At 34.3% G+C, this 18,044-nt stretch overlaps 1 protein-coding gene across 4 annotated transcripts in view; it reads left to right on the top strand.

The window, feature by feature from the left end:
- Positions 1-18,044, top strand: part of grm7 (glutamate metabotropic receptor 7) — a 293,924-nt gene that overhangs the window by 168,137 nt on the left and 107,743 nt on the right. For all 4 annotated transcript variants that reach the window (XM_089118031.1, XM_089118019.1, XM_089118020.1 and 1 more), the window contains exons 3-4: positions 7,548-7,683; positions 8,107-8,261. In XM_089118031.1, the coding sequence (XP_088974157.1) occupies positions 7,548-7,683; positions 8,107-8,261 (291 nt within the window). The remainder of the gene's footprint in view (positions 1-7,547; positions 7,684-8,106; positions 8,262-18,044) is intronic.

Raw genomic sequence — 18,044 nt, 5'->3', positions numbered from 1 at the left:
ATCTGTTCGACATCATCTCCAGAACTTAGGAGTGACATCCGGCTTTATGGATGTGAATAACAGTACTGGCCTAGAGAAATGTCAGAGTCCTCCTACTAAACCTGGTTTTACTTTATCGGGTCTGTTCACTTTTATCTCCTTTGAGCTTGCAGTGTCAGTGCCACTTAAATTTGAGGCAAGCTTTCCAGCTAAGAACATGCACCGTAAAAAACTCAATATGCAGAATCCTACCTGAGCTGACCCTTAAAATTAATATCGTATGTGTAACCCACTGTAGCTATATTGGTTTATTCAGTAATATTAAATGAATAACCATTGCAGATGTGACTTTTTTTAATTAACTGACAAAATATTTGACAGTGATTTTGCTAAGGCGGGTTCTTGGCCATGACTAGAAGTGCTTAACCTTTCAGGGCTATGTACTAATCATTTACATTGTACCAAACTATGTACCATAATTTACTGTACATCAGACTTTACATAGGCAAACACATAATACACATGCACATGATGTCACTGTTTTCACAAATTCATGTTTTTTTAGTTCATAAGTCAATAACGCAATCGGTTTCAAAAACGTACCCAAAAACGTACCAAAAACGAAGAAGACGTTGTCGTGTAAATGAATGGGCAAAACACTTTTTTTTAAATATTGTTGTGTAAAGGGCCCCTTAATCTCGACAAAATCACTGTGCTTATTGCTTTATAATACAACGCCAATATACAAGGTGTCAATTCAATACACAATGATATTCAATATAGCAACAACTAGCACTTTTATTGGCTTACTACGGAAGCCCTGAACCACAAGGTGAGAAAAAAGAAAGAAAACTTATCTTGTTATTTTCGACTTAAGTCGTTATAACGACATAATAATAATAATATAATGTCAAAATAATGACTTATGTCGTAATAACAAGATATTATGTTGAAATAACGAATTATTAAGTCGAAATAACGAGATATATCGTTATAACGAGATATTATGCCGTTATAACGACTTAAGTCAAAATAATGAGATGTTGTAATAACGACTTATTATGTTGTAATAACCAGATATTATGTTGAAATAACGACTTATTAAGTCAAAATAACAAGATATTATGTTGTTATAATAAGATATGTCGTTATAACGACTTATTAAGTTGAAATAATAAAATAAGTCTGAATAACCAGATATTATGTTGTATATTATGTTGGAATAATGACTTTTTATTATGTCGTAATAACCAGATATTATGTTGAAATAACGACTTTTTTTATTATGTTGTAATAACCAGATGTTATGTTGAAATAACGACTTAAGTCAAAATAACAAGATATTATGTCGTTAATGAGATATTATGTCGTTATAACGACTTATTACGTTGAAATAATGAAATATGTCGTATATTATGTTGAAATAACGACTTTTTATTATGTCGTAATAACCAGATATTATGTTGAAATAACGACTTATTAAGTCAAAATAACAAGATATGTCGTAATAACGAGATATTATGTTGTTGTAGCAACATAATATCTTGTTATAAAGACATATCTCATTATAACAACAAAATATCTTGTTATAAAGACATATCTCGTTATAACAAGATATGTCGTTATAATGAGATATTATGTCGTTATAATGACTTAAGTCGAAATAACAAGATATTATGTCGTTATAACAACTTATTAAGTCTAATTAATGAGATATGTCGTAATAACGACTTATTATGTCGTAATAACCATGATATTATGTTGAAATATCGACTTATTAAGTCAAAATAACAAGATATTATGTCGTTATAAAGAGATATTATGTCCTTATAGCGACTTAAGTTGAAATAATGAAATGTCGTATATTATGTTGAAATAACAACTTTTTATTATGTCGTAATAACCAGATATTATGTTGAAATAATGACGTTTAAGTTAAATTAAGTCAAAATAACAAGATATTATGTCGTTATAACGAGATACTATGTCGTTATAACGAGATATTATGTTATAACAAGATATGTCGTTTCTAACGAGATATTATGTTGCTATAACAAGATATGTCGTTATAATGAGATATTATGTCATTATAGCGACTTAAGTCGAAATAACAAGATATTATGTCGTTATAACAACTTATTAAGTCGAAATAATGAGATGTGTCTTAATAACGACTTAACATGTCGTAATAACCATGATATTATGTTGAAATAACGACTTATTAAGTGAAATAATGGGATATTATGTTGTTATACTGAGATACTATGTCGTTATAACAAACTATTAAGTCGAAATAACGAAGTACACTTTCTTTTTTTTTTCTCTCCTTGCGGTTCAGGGCTTCCGTAGCTTACAGCTTTTCTTGTTATTATTATTTTTTTAATAATAATTACTACATATTAATAATTACATTATTATTTTTTTGTATTATTATTATTCTTAATAATGATAATCATCATCATCACCACCATCATCATCATAATCATAATAAAAGCTATAAAACACAAGGCTATTTTAGTTTTAGTTTTAGTTTAGTCTCTCGCAGGTGTGTATATCTCAGCTATTTTACTGCAGCCCTGTTGAACACATTTCACCAAGTTTAAATCCATTGCACAAAATTCTGCAGTATTTTCCATCAACTTCCTCACAGAACAGCACATATGCATCGCCGGGGTCACAGCCTTGCAAACACTGATAAAATGCACAGCTTGAATGTAATGTAAATGTGTCAGGGTGGATAAGATGTAAAGCTATTTCAGTTTTTAAGGTTAATTAAAGTTTGCATTGGAGTGACTGGAATTTCATTTTTAAAACTGCCCAAAGAGATATGTCATAGGGCTGAAATTAGTGACGGGGATACTGAATGCAGAGGTTTAACAATGATGACATACCAACACACTTAAAAATATCTCCAGTGTTGGTGAATAGACAAAGAAAAAGACCTGGAAACAATGGCTGGATTACATTTCAAGGATTTCACGGCATGCCGTATAGGGAAAACACAGGCTGTATCCGCTTTGGTGATTCATACTGCATACATTGTCAGCATGCATTGTGCATTTTCCAAGACGTGTTGGGATTGAAACCCATGGTTAAGAGGGATTTAATTATAATTGGTGTCTGTAGGGCCTGTCCGTGTCAATTTACTGCGAGTCTTGCCACTTGGTGACATGCTTCCGGAGATCCTAATTGGTCAGTTAACATTAGTTGACAGATCAATTAAATCGCATTAACTCAACTCGAAAGGCCGGAAAGGTCCAGGTTTCGGACTTCCTTTCAAGGTGTAGCGGGTTAATCTGATGAGGTTCAGTACAGCGGGAAATGGCATATCCATCATAGCATTATGTTTTCTATGTAACACTCGTGGCAAGTCCGTTTCGGTCTTGGCAGTGTGTGAAATCATCAGTGTAAGATAACAAATTTCTATTTTTTTTTTTCCTTATCTGACTTGTTTTCTGCTTTGAATTTGTTAGTTCTATTGATTTGTTGAATGTGTAAAATGGTCAAAAAGAATCCTGAGGTTGTTTGCATGAACCAAATGAATGAATCAGTCACTGAATCTGTCAGTGTTATTATACTTTTTCATGTTACACACAAATTGATTTGCAAAACAAAGATAAAGAAATCATTTTTTATAAAAAGGGAATCATATTTTACCTCGGCTTATATTTTACCTTTAATGTAATGTAGGTAAAAAGGGCGGGAAAATCATAATAAAATGAAAGATGTTCGTGGGCTGAAAAAGAATCATACCACAAATTCATGATTCATGAACAAATGACTCATAAGAGTTCAAATCAAAAAGAGCCATGTACTACTAAGTTAATTCGAATCATTGTTACGAATCAGTCACTGAATCTGTCGGCCATTATTCTTTTTCATGATTCACAAAATAAATAAATCACATTTTATAACAAAATCATGTTTGAGTTGTAAGTAATTTACCCATTTAAAAGGGTGGGAAATTGCTGACTTAAAAGAAACATACTAGTAGACCAGTAAAATCTGATTCACAAACAAATGACTCATATTAGCTGCTTCTTTTAATCAAGATTCAAGTATTCTCAAGTTAGTAAGTTTGAATCATACTAACGAATCAGTCATTAAATGTGTCTATCATTATTCTTTTTCATGATTCGCACAAACTGGTTTACGACAAGACCAGTAGAGTCTGATTCATGAACTAATGACTCATACGAGCTGAATTTTTTAATTGGTTCAGGTAAAAAAAAAAATCAGTTTGAATCATTCTAACGAATCAGTCACTGAATCTGTCAGTGTCATTATACTTTTCCATGATTCACGCAAATTAATTTGCAACACAAAGATAAGTAAATTATGTTTTATAATAAAAAAAATCATAAATTATCCCAGTTGTAAAGTTGAAGTCTGAATTAAGGTACTGTAATGAGTTAAAATGCCGCGAAGAAGAGCAGTACAGTCTGATTCATGAACAAATGACTCCTATGAGCTGCTCCGGTCAAATGGATTCAAGTACTCCCAAGTTAGTTAGTTTGACGAATCAATCACTGAATCTCAAGACCAGTAAAGTTTGATTCATGAACAAATGACTCATATACAAGCTGATTCTTTTAATTGTTTCAGGTAAAAAAAAAAAATCTGTTTGAATCATTCTCTCAAATCAGTCGCTGAATCTGTCAGTGTCATTACTTTTTCATGATTCACACATACTGATTTGCAAAAAAAAGACAAAGAAATCATATTCAATGATAAATAAATCATAAGTCTGAATTAATGCAATGTAATGAATTGAAACGGTGGGAAGAAGAGCAACACACTCTGATTCAGGAACAAATGACTCATTTGAGCTTCTTCTTTATAATAGATCGTTTAAAGGCATCCATGCATGTGCTAGTGAATCTGTCATGTAATGCTTTTCATGAATCTCACACACACCAAGTTGCAATTGAACTTTGTCATCGTGTATATTGGATGCCTTGTCTAAACCGCATTAGCATTTGTGAAAGTGTTCTTGCATTCATGAAACGCATTTGAATCGCAATAAACATCCGCAATCCTGGCATTCATACTGCTCCATGGCATTCATTTGTCTTAGAATGGATGAACAGTATGAGGTTCCCCAGTGAATATTCCAGATAATGGGAAACATTCCCAAGGCCAAGTACACAGCGATGAACGGGAAACAGAAGAGCGCTGCTGTGGGATTTGATCGGGACAAACGTGGAGTGATGCCAAGTTTGGTGCCTCTCTTTCCAGAAAAGCCAGTGTTTTGAAGCGACTGCGATGGGTTTACATCGTTTGTCCGTCCCTTTTTATTGCATTTCCAGTGTTCTGATGCCAAGTTCATAAAAGTGCCACTCCGGGGCAACGGGAACGGACCCAGATATTGATGTCGGCTATCTGATAAATCACCGGGGAGATTTGGACTCGTCATAAACCTGCAAGCTGTGTTTCACTTTCACTTACACCTCTGCCAAGAAGCTTTGGATTTTGTTGTTCCTAAGCAGAGTGATCCCGTCTATCACGTAGAATATTCATATATTAAATGGGAAATGGAATGGGTTGATATAAGAGAGTGAAATATTCCATTTCTATCTGATTCAAAAGCTGCTGAACTGTTGATGGATCCTAACATATCCTAATACTTTTCCATTACAGTGCTGTTCATTGCAAATTCCCAGATAAGAAAGTCTTCGATTTTAGGGGTCTTAAATAGAAATGGATGCAATTTTATTAGTGCTGGGCAATGACTCATCGCGATTAATCACATCCAAAATTGTTGTGTAAATATATATATATATATATATATATATATATATATATATATAGTATATATATATATATATATATATATATATATATATATATATTTAGATTTACTTAAATACAGTACTTAAGTACAATTTTGAGGGATCTGTACTTTCCTCAAGTATCATTTCTGGGGAGTACTCATGACTTTACTCAAGTACCTTTGAGAGGGAAATATTGTACTCTTTACTCCACTACATTACTACTTCTTCTAAAAAAATAAAAAAAATGGAAAAAAGAAAAATCTTGGAAACAGTCAATTTGTTGTTTCCCTCTCAAATGTCATTGGATTGTGCAGGCGCCACTGATTGGGACAGCCTATCAGCAATCACCTTCAGCTTTCCGCCAAAGTCAACTTCACGGTTGGATTTAGATAAGAGGCGAAACCATTGACGAACCAATGGATGAAGACGCAGCCGGTCCATCCCGGGAATGACTATTCCGATTTTTTGAATTTTTAGAAATTTTCTTAAATGTTAAATAAACCAACATGGTAGAAAGATTAAAATGACTTTTGATTTTTACTTTCAATTCATTTTACATTCTCCAAGGTATTAACATTTTCCATAACTCCATGGACGTTTCTGTACATAAATGTAAGCACTATGGCAGTAGATATGCAATATTTAGAAAATGTACTCTTGATACTCAAGTACTTTTAAAAACAAGTACTTCAGTACTTTTACTTAAACGTACAGTATGCGATTTTTGGCAAAAGCGTTAATATATGATGACCTCGGATGAGAATGCGTTTGATTATTTGATAAAATGTGCTTACGATTATATGATAATTATTGCAACATATTTGCGATGCGATCTGGGAAAACTCACCACATGGTGAAATTTGACATTACAGGTTTTGTGATCACATTAAAACTGGGTTCAAGCCCAATCTGATTTTTGTTTTTTTTTTCTTTTATCGTTTGTCTGTAACAAAAGTTATGGTTATCTGATGTCGGCTCATCGCTGTGATTTTCAGAAACGTAATTTTGAGAAAAACAGGTTTAATTAAAGGGTTAGTTCACTCAAAAATGAAAATTCTGTCAGTATTTACTCACCCTCATGTTGTTTCAACCCCGTAAGACCTTCGTTCATCTTCGGAACACAAATTAAGATATTTAAGATATTAAGATCGCTCCTGCATACAGTCCATAGGCTTCTTGAGGGACTGGCTCTTGCTGTCCCCGAAAAGTCATTAAAGACATCGTTAAAATAGTCCAAGTGACTACAGGGGCTCAATCTTAAGTTTATCAAACGACGAGAACACTTTTGTGCTCTCCAGCAAGAGCCATTCCCTCAAGAAGCCTATGGACTAGTATGCAGGAGCGATTCTAATATCTTAAATATCTTAATTTGACTGCTTAATTTAATCGCAACATCCGACGGGTTTTACCAGATCGCATCACATATTTTTACATTGCTTTAACTCATCAAAATAAATCAATCATTTTTTTATGTTACACAACTAAAAGTCAGTTTATTGTAATTTTAAGTTGAAACAACTTAATCCAAGTTGATAAATACTTAACAACATTTTTTTCTTCTTTTTTACAGTTTTTACCGAAAACATTCTAGATTCTCTTCAATAAAACCTGCCTTCAACATTCTATGAAGCTGAATTTTGATTCCAAACAGGAACCAACAGAGAAAATTCATGGAATGTTGTTATTTGGCACCAAAATAACCGAATGGAAACCATTTAACGTTAGGGGATTGTTCGTCCATTTTTAAATGCGTCACTGGCTTCACTCATGTGCCTCTTTCTTTTCTTCCTCTAGGTGGAATCTGCATCGCTCAGTCCCTGAAGATCCCTCATGACCACAAGCAGGCTGATTTTGACAAGATCATCCGACAGCTGCTGGAGACACGTCATGCCCGGGCGGTCATTATTTTTGCTTACGACGAAGATATTCGGTAAGCTGTTGACAGCGTTTCCAGCAGAGGAAGAGGAAGTGGAAATTGCAAGATCAAACTGCATTAAATTCCATTTTCAAACAATTAATCGCTCCCATTTGAGCTCCAAAAATAACAATGTAAAAGTTGTTGATGACAAGAAGTCAATACTCTGCAGGCCTGAAAGCTATTACTTAGATACAACTCAAGGGTGCACTTCAGGGGGTTATATCTTGTTTGCTGGATAAGCTGAGGCGCTAAGGGTATTGATTAATGACCTCTACATGTCATCAATCGTCCAACCGATTCAAAATTGCTATTTTGTATTTCATTCTCGATAACGATTCGATCTGGATGCCATTGCAATTGCTCTCCTGCTCTCTTGAAGAGTCACAAAGGGCCTCAATGTCAGGGTAATGGTTCCATGTGTGGGAATGTTCGCAGGGGGATCCTTAACGCCAGTAAAAGAGCCGATCAAGTGGGCCATTTCCTGTGGATTGGGTCGGATAGTTGGGGAGCCAAGAACAGCCCTATTCAAGGCCTCGAGGATGCCGCCATCGGCGCTGTCACCATACTGCCAAAAAGAGCCACTATTGATGGTAAGATTGCAGCGTATTTGATCGTTTTTTTGGGGGGCGGAGGGACGATAATGCTCATGATATCCAGGGAACACCAACATCTCTCATTGTTGTGTGACATAGACCAGTATTCATGTGGATTCTGGTGATGGGGTGCTGACTCTTATTCTTGAGGTGTCAAAATGACTTACAGGCAACAAAACATTTACAGGCGTTTCATCATCTACAGGCAGCTTATGAGTAAGACTTTAAGACCTCAATTAAGATTTTTCCCCTCCTGTTTATGTTAAACACTTCCATTCAAAAGTTTGAGTTCGGTGAGATCTTTTAACGTTTTTTGAAAGAAGTTTCTTGCACAAAAGGTCCATCTATTAAAAAAAAAAGTATATATATATATATATATATATATATATATATATATTTCACAATATTACTGTTTACTATATATATATATATATATATATATAGGGTTGTTTTAACCCATATATATATATATATATATATATTGGGTTGTTTTAACCCAAATTTGGGTCAAATATAAACAAGCCCAGCCATTGGGTTAAAATGACATTTTTAACCCAATGGTTGAGTTTGTTCATATTTGACCCACAATTGGGTTAAAACAATCCAGCATTTAATAGAGTGTAGTATTGTGATTTGTGTTTTCTGTTGTAATATATATGTAATTTATTCTTCAGTGTCACATGATCCTTCAGAAATATTCCTGATATGATGATCTGATGCTCAAGAAACATTTATGATTATTATTATTGATGCTGAAGACAGTTGTGCTGCTTAATTTTTTTTTGCTTCTTTAGATTCTTTAATGAACAGATGAAATAAAAATAACTTTTATTTGCAATTCATAAAGAAACTTTATTCATGTATTTACTGTCACTTTTCAAAATAAAGTTTCCTTTCTAAATAAAGGTATATATGAAGAGTTCAGATGCAAAAGCCTCTAAGTGCCATTTGAAATTTTCTTCTAAAATGATAATTTTTATCAAGCTTGTATATTTAAGTTCAGTAATTTCACTTAAATGGCAATGAAGATTACCTATTATTTGTCATTTAAGTGAAATTACTGAACTTAAATATACAAGCTTGATAAAAATGGTCATTTTAGAAGAAAATTTCAAATGGAATTTAGAGGCTTTTGCATCTGAACTCTTCATATTTCTTAAATAGTAAAACTAATAAATAAATACATAAATAAATAAAAAAAAATCTTATGGATCACAAACTTTTGAAAGCTAGTTCCATGGATTGTGCCTTGTAAACTTTGTGTATTGTCTTCGTCATTTTTTTTTTTTGCTACTTTGTAAATAGCTTTTATTTTAGGTTTTCTAGTTTTACCCTTGTCTCAGGCCCAGATTTGATGTGTTAAATATGAAAATACATCATAAACTATTAACAAAACAATCCTAAAGGAAACAATGCTAAACTATTTTAATATTTATAGTGTGATCCATTTTTATACAAATTATTTGTTGTGTATATAAGCTAGCTCTGAAAATAGCCTTAGCATTTATAAAAAAAAAATAAAAATAAAAAAAAAGTCATTTCCAACAAAGGATATTACTAATAAAGAGTAAAATTTGGAAATTTTCAAAAGTTTAGGTGTGGTTACATTAGCAAATTTTGGGTAACTTTATTTAAGGTGTCACTGTTGCAGTGTTATATATTTAAAGGGATACTCCACCCAAAAATGAAAATTCTGTCATCATTTACTCACCCTCAAGTTTTTGCAAACCTGTATGAGTTTCTCTCTTCTGCTGAACACAAAGGAAATATATTTTGAAGAACGAATTGACTTCCATATAGAAAAAAATATATATGTACTATATGGAAGTCAATTGCTCCAAAGTTCCAATCGTTCTTGAAAATATCTTTCTTTGAATTTTCATTTTTGGGTGGAGTATACTTTTAAGTACTGGGTAATAATAATTAACAACATGCACTTACTATAGGGTTAGGGTGGGATTAGGATTCTGTTGAGGGTTGTTTGCATGTAATTATGCATAATTTACTGGTACTACTATTGTAAGTACATGAAACAAGGACACTGTCAAATTAAGCGTCCACATTTTGCTTAAAATTCCAGTTGGCAAACCTTAACCCATTGCCAAATCTGCATAGGGAAATCTTTCACATTAATTCGAAATTCCCAATTGAACAGTTCCCTATTGAAATGACTGGCATATGTACACATGTATACACACGGTTGGACATTTTTAGATCAGACGAGCCTCAAAAGAGCCCCAAGTTGAAGAAACACCCTATTTTTATTGGATTGCACAAGCAAACCTCTTTGGTGCTTGCGATGTATTCCTGTTCAGAGTAACGTCAGGTTGAATGGATGGAAGGAACATCGCTCTAATAATAGAAAAGCATCTCCCCGGTGTCTTCGAAACTGTGTCACGTTTGATAGCGATGGCGTCTGGTGCGCGTGGAGACAGAACAGAGCACAACAGAGTCTGGATTGGTTTTGTTCACTGGGGGATTGTGAACCCAGCCAGAGGCCTGGACATAGACTGACCCAGCTGGCAAGCTTTTCCATCCAGCCCGGCCTTGGGGTTGATCTCAGTGCCAGATTAATATATGAAAGCCCGACGGTGTTATATTTTGTGGCAGACATAAACTAATGATATAAAGAGCACTGTGGATGCAAGAGGCATGCATGGAGAGATGAAAAATGCCTTGAGGTGTTGGACTCTCCATGCCAGAACGCTTCCTGTTGTTTAATGGTGTTGCATTAAAGGAATAACTCACCCAAAAAATAAAACATAATAACTTTTACTCTTCTTTACATGTCAACTTTTAAAAATCTGTTTCTTAGCGGCATTAACATTAAGCCTGGACTCGCACGTCCACCCTTATCTTAACTCAAATATTAAATGTTAATGAGATTATTAGAGAATAGCTTTTTCACACCAAGCTATCGTTTGACTTCGGAACACTTTTTTTTACTCTGTAAATTGATAAATAAGTCAATATGATCAATAAGTTATATGTTTTTACATTGCTTTAACTCATCAAAATAGGCAATTTTCAACTTTTTTTTTTGTAAGTTTTACACAATTTGACTTAAATGACTTAATGACTTAAATGAAATGACTTAAACATACAAGTTTATGGACTTCCAAAATTAAGGCAAGAACTTACAACATAAGTACATAATACAACGTGTGTGTGTGTGTGTGTGTGTGTGTGTGTGTGTGTGTGTGTATATATATATATTCTGTATGTATTGGATGAGAAACTTTTTATTTAATTTATCTGCCAAGACAAAATGTCGAATTTCCATTAAGTTGAAGTTGAAGTAAATGTATATTTTCTTAAAAACTCATGGTATTATATTTGCATTAATATGTTGATCTTTATATGTTCACTTTGATTGAAGGTTTAGTCATTAAAAATGTCTATATAGTTTGTTAGTTTTAGTTTATTTTTCATTATTTTAGTACTTCATCTTACTAAATGAAAATGAGAAAAGTTGCTTTACCACTAAGGTGAAATAAAGTAAGTTTTATATTTCATTTTATTTATTCAAAATATATAATACTAAAATAACACTGGTGCCATTTGTATTTTTGCCCTTTTATTAAAAAAAATTCAACGAGTCTGCAAATTCAACATAATAAAATATCATCTCTTTTATTGTGCGAGAGAGAGAGAGAGAGAGAGACTAAATGTTGAAACAATGTTACGGAGCCCCTAAAGGTACATGATAAAGAAAAAAAATAAGATTTGTCAATTCTTTTGCGTTACTCTGAGAAACTTTGCATTCGCTCGCAAAGAGATCAAAACGTTGCGAGCGAATTAAAAGTTTATCGGGGGAGTGCAAAACATTTGCGAGGGAACGCGAAAGCATTGACTTATTATTTTTCCTCCCATCTCATACTTTTTTCCAGCACCATGACCCTTTAGGAGCTCCGTAGAATGTACATTTTGAGTGAAATATTTAAAGTTATATCGATACCCAAAGTAAAGGTTATGTGTTTGAACAAAAATGCTGTAATAAAAATGTTTTCTGCAGGAAAAAAAAAAAAAAATTCCACCTTTCCCTAGTGTTTAAACAAGTTTTTTTCCATCACGGAGAAAATGCTATCCTTGATAATTCCACATTTACATCTTCACTCCGCCCGCCAGTTAATCCGCGCGATGCAACGCTGCAACTCAAAATCATGTCACACAGTGCAATACATTTTCCAGGTATCCACAGTGTTATGATAGCATCTCTCTGCTTGCGCTGTTTGCCATTTGCTGATAAGCGTGTCGAGCAGTGCTTTGCCGGGTCGAGCAATTGCCCCTGCATTTCACAGCACTGATGGAACAATTTAAAAGGCACTCATCAGGGAAAGCATCACACTTACAGCTTTCGCGTGCTCTTCGAAAAAAGACCTGTGAAAACAATTGAATGTAGTGTTGCCACAAGCTGTAGTCAGATAGGGAGTTTGTCTCACCACAGGCACCCCTTGCAAGAACAGGCGCTCGCGAGGAAATTCACAACGCCATGCCTCTCGTTTACCTTCCCTTTTTGAAGTGAAACGATGCTGTCTTTGTGAACAGACGTGAAGCTGGAAGCTATTCAGATGGTTGTCTTTGATCTGTTTTGAGTGTTGGTATACAGAACCTGATGTTCTGAAAGTGTCATGTTTTTTATTTGTGCCGCACAGGAGACAAAACATGCCGCCTAGACAAAACAAGCTACGATTGAACTAGGGGTGTCGACAAGCATCTAAAAACATATTTTGAGATTTCTTTTATTTTGGCCATGTTGCAATGACAAACAAAAAATGTCGTTAGTCACGGGAAGCAGTGACTTCAAGACCAAGTAGCTCCAGTTGCATCAGCAGTTAACTGAACGAATGTACAAGAGATAAGCGGTAATCCTCCTATAGCGAACTCCCACTTAACTGCCTTTCAGCAAATCAGGTAGGCTTACTGGGCGAAAGTTACATCACCTATTTAATATTCATGAGCCAAGCTGAAAAGGTTTATACTGTGTACCTACCACATTTATTACGCTGAGTTTAACCCTCATGTTCTGTTAATATTGCCTGGTATTTGGGGGCAAAAATATAAAAGTTCAGTTGCCTCAATTCTTTTAAGTTAAGAAATTCAAAGTTTAAGTAAGCAGATTTTATTTAATTGTACTTAACTTGAAATGTTTGAATGCACAAATTCATACATTTAACTACTGTAATCTCAATGTGAGCGCTTATTAGTATAAGTTGGCTTTAACAAGCTAGTTTGCTTACATACTCATTTTTTTAAACTTTTAATAATAGTATATTACACAGTATCACTTCCTGTATGAGAGCAGCAATATAAAGGTTAATCGCTACTAAATCTTCCACTTAACATTAATCTTGCTCAAAAAACAAAAAACAAAAATACAACAACATTATATTACACTTAATTTTAGCATTTACTCTCTCTTTCAAAGCATATTCCGAAATAGACATCCCAGCCGTTTCAGGTAAACTTAAGTTCATCTAAATTAAAATAAATAATTTTATAAAACTCAAAACAATGAAAGAGTTCAGAGTTCAGTTTACTTAAAATATATCAGTTCTATGAACTTGAAAGAAAACGAGTGTGCTAAATACTCATAAAAGTTAATTTGATTGAACTAATTAGTTTAATTTCAGTTTGTCCTACTCAAACCAATTAATTATTTTGAGCGTTAGGGTTTACAGTAAAATCTTTTATAGAATTGATTTACTATACAAATTAAACAAATCAATGTAATAAAAAAGATATTAAATATTAGAATAAAATATAAATTTTACATTAAATACAGAAAATGCAATTAAACACGACAAAAGCACAAACCAAAATGACTAAACCTTCAAGTAAAGTTAAAATGAATAAGGAAAATCTAATTTAGAATTGTCAAAAAGTACCGACTTCGGTACCAAACGGTACTGAAATCTTTTAAATTGTGACGCTGTGAGCGCTGTTGAGCAGAATCGTTAACACCCTTGTGTAGCCAATCGCAGACGAATGCGATGAGCGCGTGAATACAATGAGCAAATTAGATTTTACGTTTTCATTTTAACTTTAATTGAAATTTTAGTCATTTTGCTTTCTGCTTTTGTCATGTTTAATAGCATTTTCAATATGAAGAGTTCAGATGCAAAAGCCTCTAAATGCCATTTGAAATTTTCTTCTAGAATGGTCATTTTTATCAAGCTTGTATATTTAAGTTCAGTAATTTCACTTAAATGGCAATTAATAGGTAATCTTCATTGCCATTTAAGTGAAATTACTGAACTTAAATATACAAGCTTGATAAAAATGATCATTTTAGAAGAAAATTTCAAATGGCACTTAGAGGCTTTTGCATCTGAACTCTTCATATTTCCACTTAGCTTTATTATTATTTTTACAATTTTAGTTTTAGTAATTTACTTCAACTTTAACTTAATTTATTTCAGTTAGAATGCCGAAGTTCTGGTATACCAAAATCGGTACTTTTTGACAACTCTAATCTACTTTACATAATTAATTAAATATATGACACAAATATATATTGATCACCAAAATATATTACTGAATCTTTTCCAAAGTTGAAATGCATGTTTTAAAAAGGTGTTTGCAGTCAAAAAGGATTGCATTTTTTACATGATTAAATGTGAAAACTATTACTGTGCAGTTCCTACAGTGTTTTTAAGTCAGTTTCTATGCTTTGCACCGGATAAAAGCATGTATCATGAACCTTGAAACTTGTTTATTATCCGTCCTTACAAAATAAGGAAAAGTCGAACAGTGCTTGAGGCCTTTCAAAGCCCACAGAACCTGAAGGTTACATTAATATCCTATCTTTACTTGAATGATTGTTAGGAAGCCATCGCAGACTAAAACACCCCCATAGCTGTGCAGTGCAATAGCCACTCGTTCACCAGTCAGGTAACTCGTGGTTAAATCTAGCTGGCAGCCCGTCTCTTCCAGAATACTCCAAGCGCTCCGATGTGACGAGCACTTAGGAAATAGCCTAGAGATGCTCCAGTATGATGCAAGGTTAATCATAGGAGTGTCAGTCCTGCAGTTTAGCTACTAGAATATTCATTGCTTTTAAAGTTTTGCATTAACATCACACAGACTTTAAACCTGTGGATTTGCTTCAGAACCCAAATTTTACCCAGTGAGCCAACATATTAGGAAACTTAGCAACCCATATACACTGATGGGCAATAACGCTTTAGAAGTAACGCGTTACTGTAATCCGATTACTTTTTTTCAAGTAACGAGTAAAGTAAGGGATTAGAATTGAAAAAAAAAAAAACAGTAATTCGATTACTGTTACTTCCCCATAAACAGGCTGCGTTACTGTGTTAGTTAACCGTGATTTTGTTTAGTGACCCAGATAGCAAACTGACATTGAATCAACGTGGAAATATGACATCGAAACAACGTTGATCTGACATTGTTTTGCTCATCGAATTAACGTTGAACCAACGTCAGACGCGTCATTCTTTCAAAACTAACGGAAAATCAACTTGAAATCAACGCGTTGTTTCAACGTTATGAAAGCAAACCAATTTTCGATTTTCATTTAGCTTTGAAGAATGCCGCGTCTGACGTTGGTTCAATGTTAATTCGATGAGCAAAATCAACGTTGTTTCAATGTCACGAGAGACGTCGTTTCCACGTTGATTCAATGTCAGTTTGCTGTCTGGGGAGACTGTCTCGTGACAGCGACCTCAGTGAGAGACAAATTATTAAGCCTAATTACTATCATAAACATACCTGCAACTCAATGTTGAATCGTGACTTACCACTAAAGAGCTACTCTTAAGGCCTGTTCACACCGGGACGAATTTCGCGCGCAATATTCGTCGACGTTTAACGCCTCATGACTAAACAATGGGCGCCAATGTGAGTGTTCACACCGACGTGAAAATCGCCACGCGTTGCGTCAAAACCTATCCGACCAACGAGATTGGTGGGTTTGCTCACGTGTCTGGTACTTCCGAAGTTACAAAAAAACACAACTTGGGGGCGCTCAAACACAAAACGGTCTTGCCGAGCACACATACGGCGAAGAAGAGATGAGATACGGGCAAGATGAATGTTGAGCTGCTGGTCTCGGAGCATAAAGAGCTATATGATAATATTTATATTAGTATTTCAGTAATAATAGTATAGTATAGGGTGACCAACAGTCCTGTTTTCCCAGGACATGTGTAACAGTCACTTTGTGCTTTATAGAAATCTGAGTTGAGATGAGAACTGCACATAGTGTGCGTAGCGTCAGTTAGATTTTGACAAGTGAGGAGAGGAGATAAATAACCGCTCTGCCGACTCTTTCTTTCTTTTCTTTTATTTTTCTATTGTGACCAGATGTTTGTATGTGTTTTTTGTTTTCGCTCGATCCCCGTGTATGAGGACGAGTGTAACGTTTGAGTGGTTTTATTAAACGCGGGGAAATACGACAACTCTCGTCTCTCGTGCATCTGTTCATCCGACAACTGCTATGTTTTTATCTCTGGGCAACATCTCAACTTTGCGTTCCACATGTCCTGTTTCCACGTCCTGTCCTGACTGTTTTTAAGTGATGAAAATGTCCTGGTTTTCAAAAAAAAAAAAAAAACTGCTGGGAAAGATCAGTTCTACAGCAAAATATAGATGGCCAAACAATGATGAGGAAGAAAAACAGGATAAAGATTGATATATATATAAATAGCTAGAAGATAGATATAAATAAATTTTGTTAGTTCGTTTTTGTAAGTTTGTGAGAGCTGTTTTTTGTTACATTTGGAGGCATTTCTTTTAGTTATTTATTATTTATATATTTATTTTTCTAATACAGAAGACATTATTTTACGGAAGCCCTGAACCGCAACCTAAAAAAAAAAAAGTCAGTAAAAAAAAAAAAAAATCTGTAAAAAAAAGAAAAAAAAATCTAGCATTTCGAGATTAAAGTCGAAATGTTTCGAGATTAAAGTCGAAATGTTTCGAGATTAAAGTCGGAATGTTTCGAGATTAAAGTCGGAATGTTTCGAGATTAAAGTCGGAATGTTTCGAGATTAAAGTCGAAATGTTTCGAGATTAAAGTCGAAATGTTTCGAGATTAAAGTCGAAACATTGTGCATTCATAACAGTGCGCGTCCACTGGCTCAGAGCGCGCGCGTGTGCGTGTGTGAAGTCGAACTGCCATGGATAAACACAAAATAGTAGCTTTTTACTTTTATCTGAATTACTTATCTTACTTTATCGTTATAAAATATAATACGCCGGAATAGACTTTAGCCTATAGGATAACCAACACGGAAAACACTTTTCAGACTGGATGGAGAAATCCAGCTTTAGGAATGAATGAATGAATGAATGAATGAATAGGGCATTTATATAGCGCTTTCATATATGCCTACACTCAAAGTGCTTTACAATCATATCAGAGAATCTCTCCTCAACCATAAGTGGTTATTAAATCTTAGGAAATCACAGGATCCGGCCAAATGATTGGATACAGAATGATGCACTTAAAATGTATCCAGGGCGTATTTACGTTGAAGAGGGAGACCGAACATTTAGTGTTGTGTTCTCGACCCAGATAGTGTTGACTAGACGAGCACGAAAACACCTCAGAAACACTGCCACTAGCACGTGTGACGTGTGTAGAATTTTGTTGAAAGCCCAGATAAAAGTAAAAAGCTACTTTTTTGGGTTTATCCATGGCAGGTCTACTTCACACACACACACACACACGCGCGCGCTCTGAGCCAGTGGACGCGCACTGTTATGAATGCACAATGTTTCGACTTTAATCTCTAAACATTTCGACTTTAATCT

This window comes from Pimephales promelas, chromosome 2 (assembly GCF_988280905.1).
Source record: "Pimephales promelas chromosome 2, fPimPro1.hap1.1, whole genome shotgun sequence".
NCBI lineage: Eukaryota > Metazoa > Chordata > Actinopteri > Cypriniformes > Leuciscidae > Pimephales > Pimephales promelas.
The sequence above is the reverse complement of the archived record's forward strand: the minus strand, read 5'-3'. Positions and strand labels throughout refer to the sequence as shown.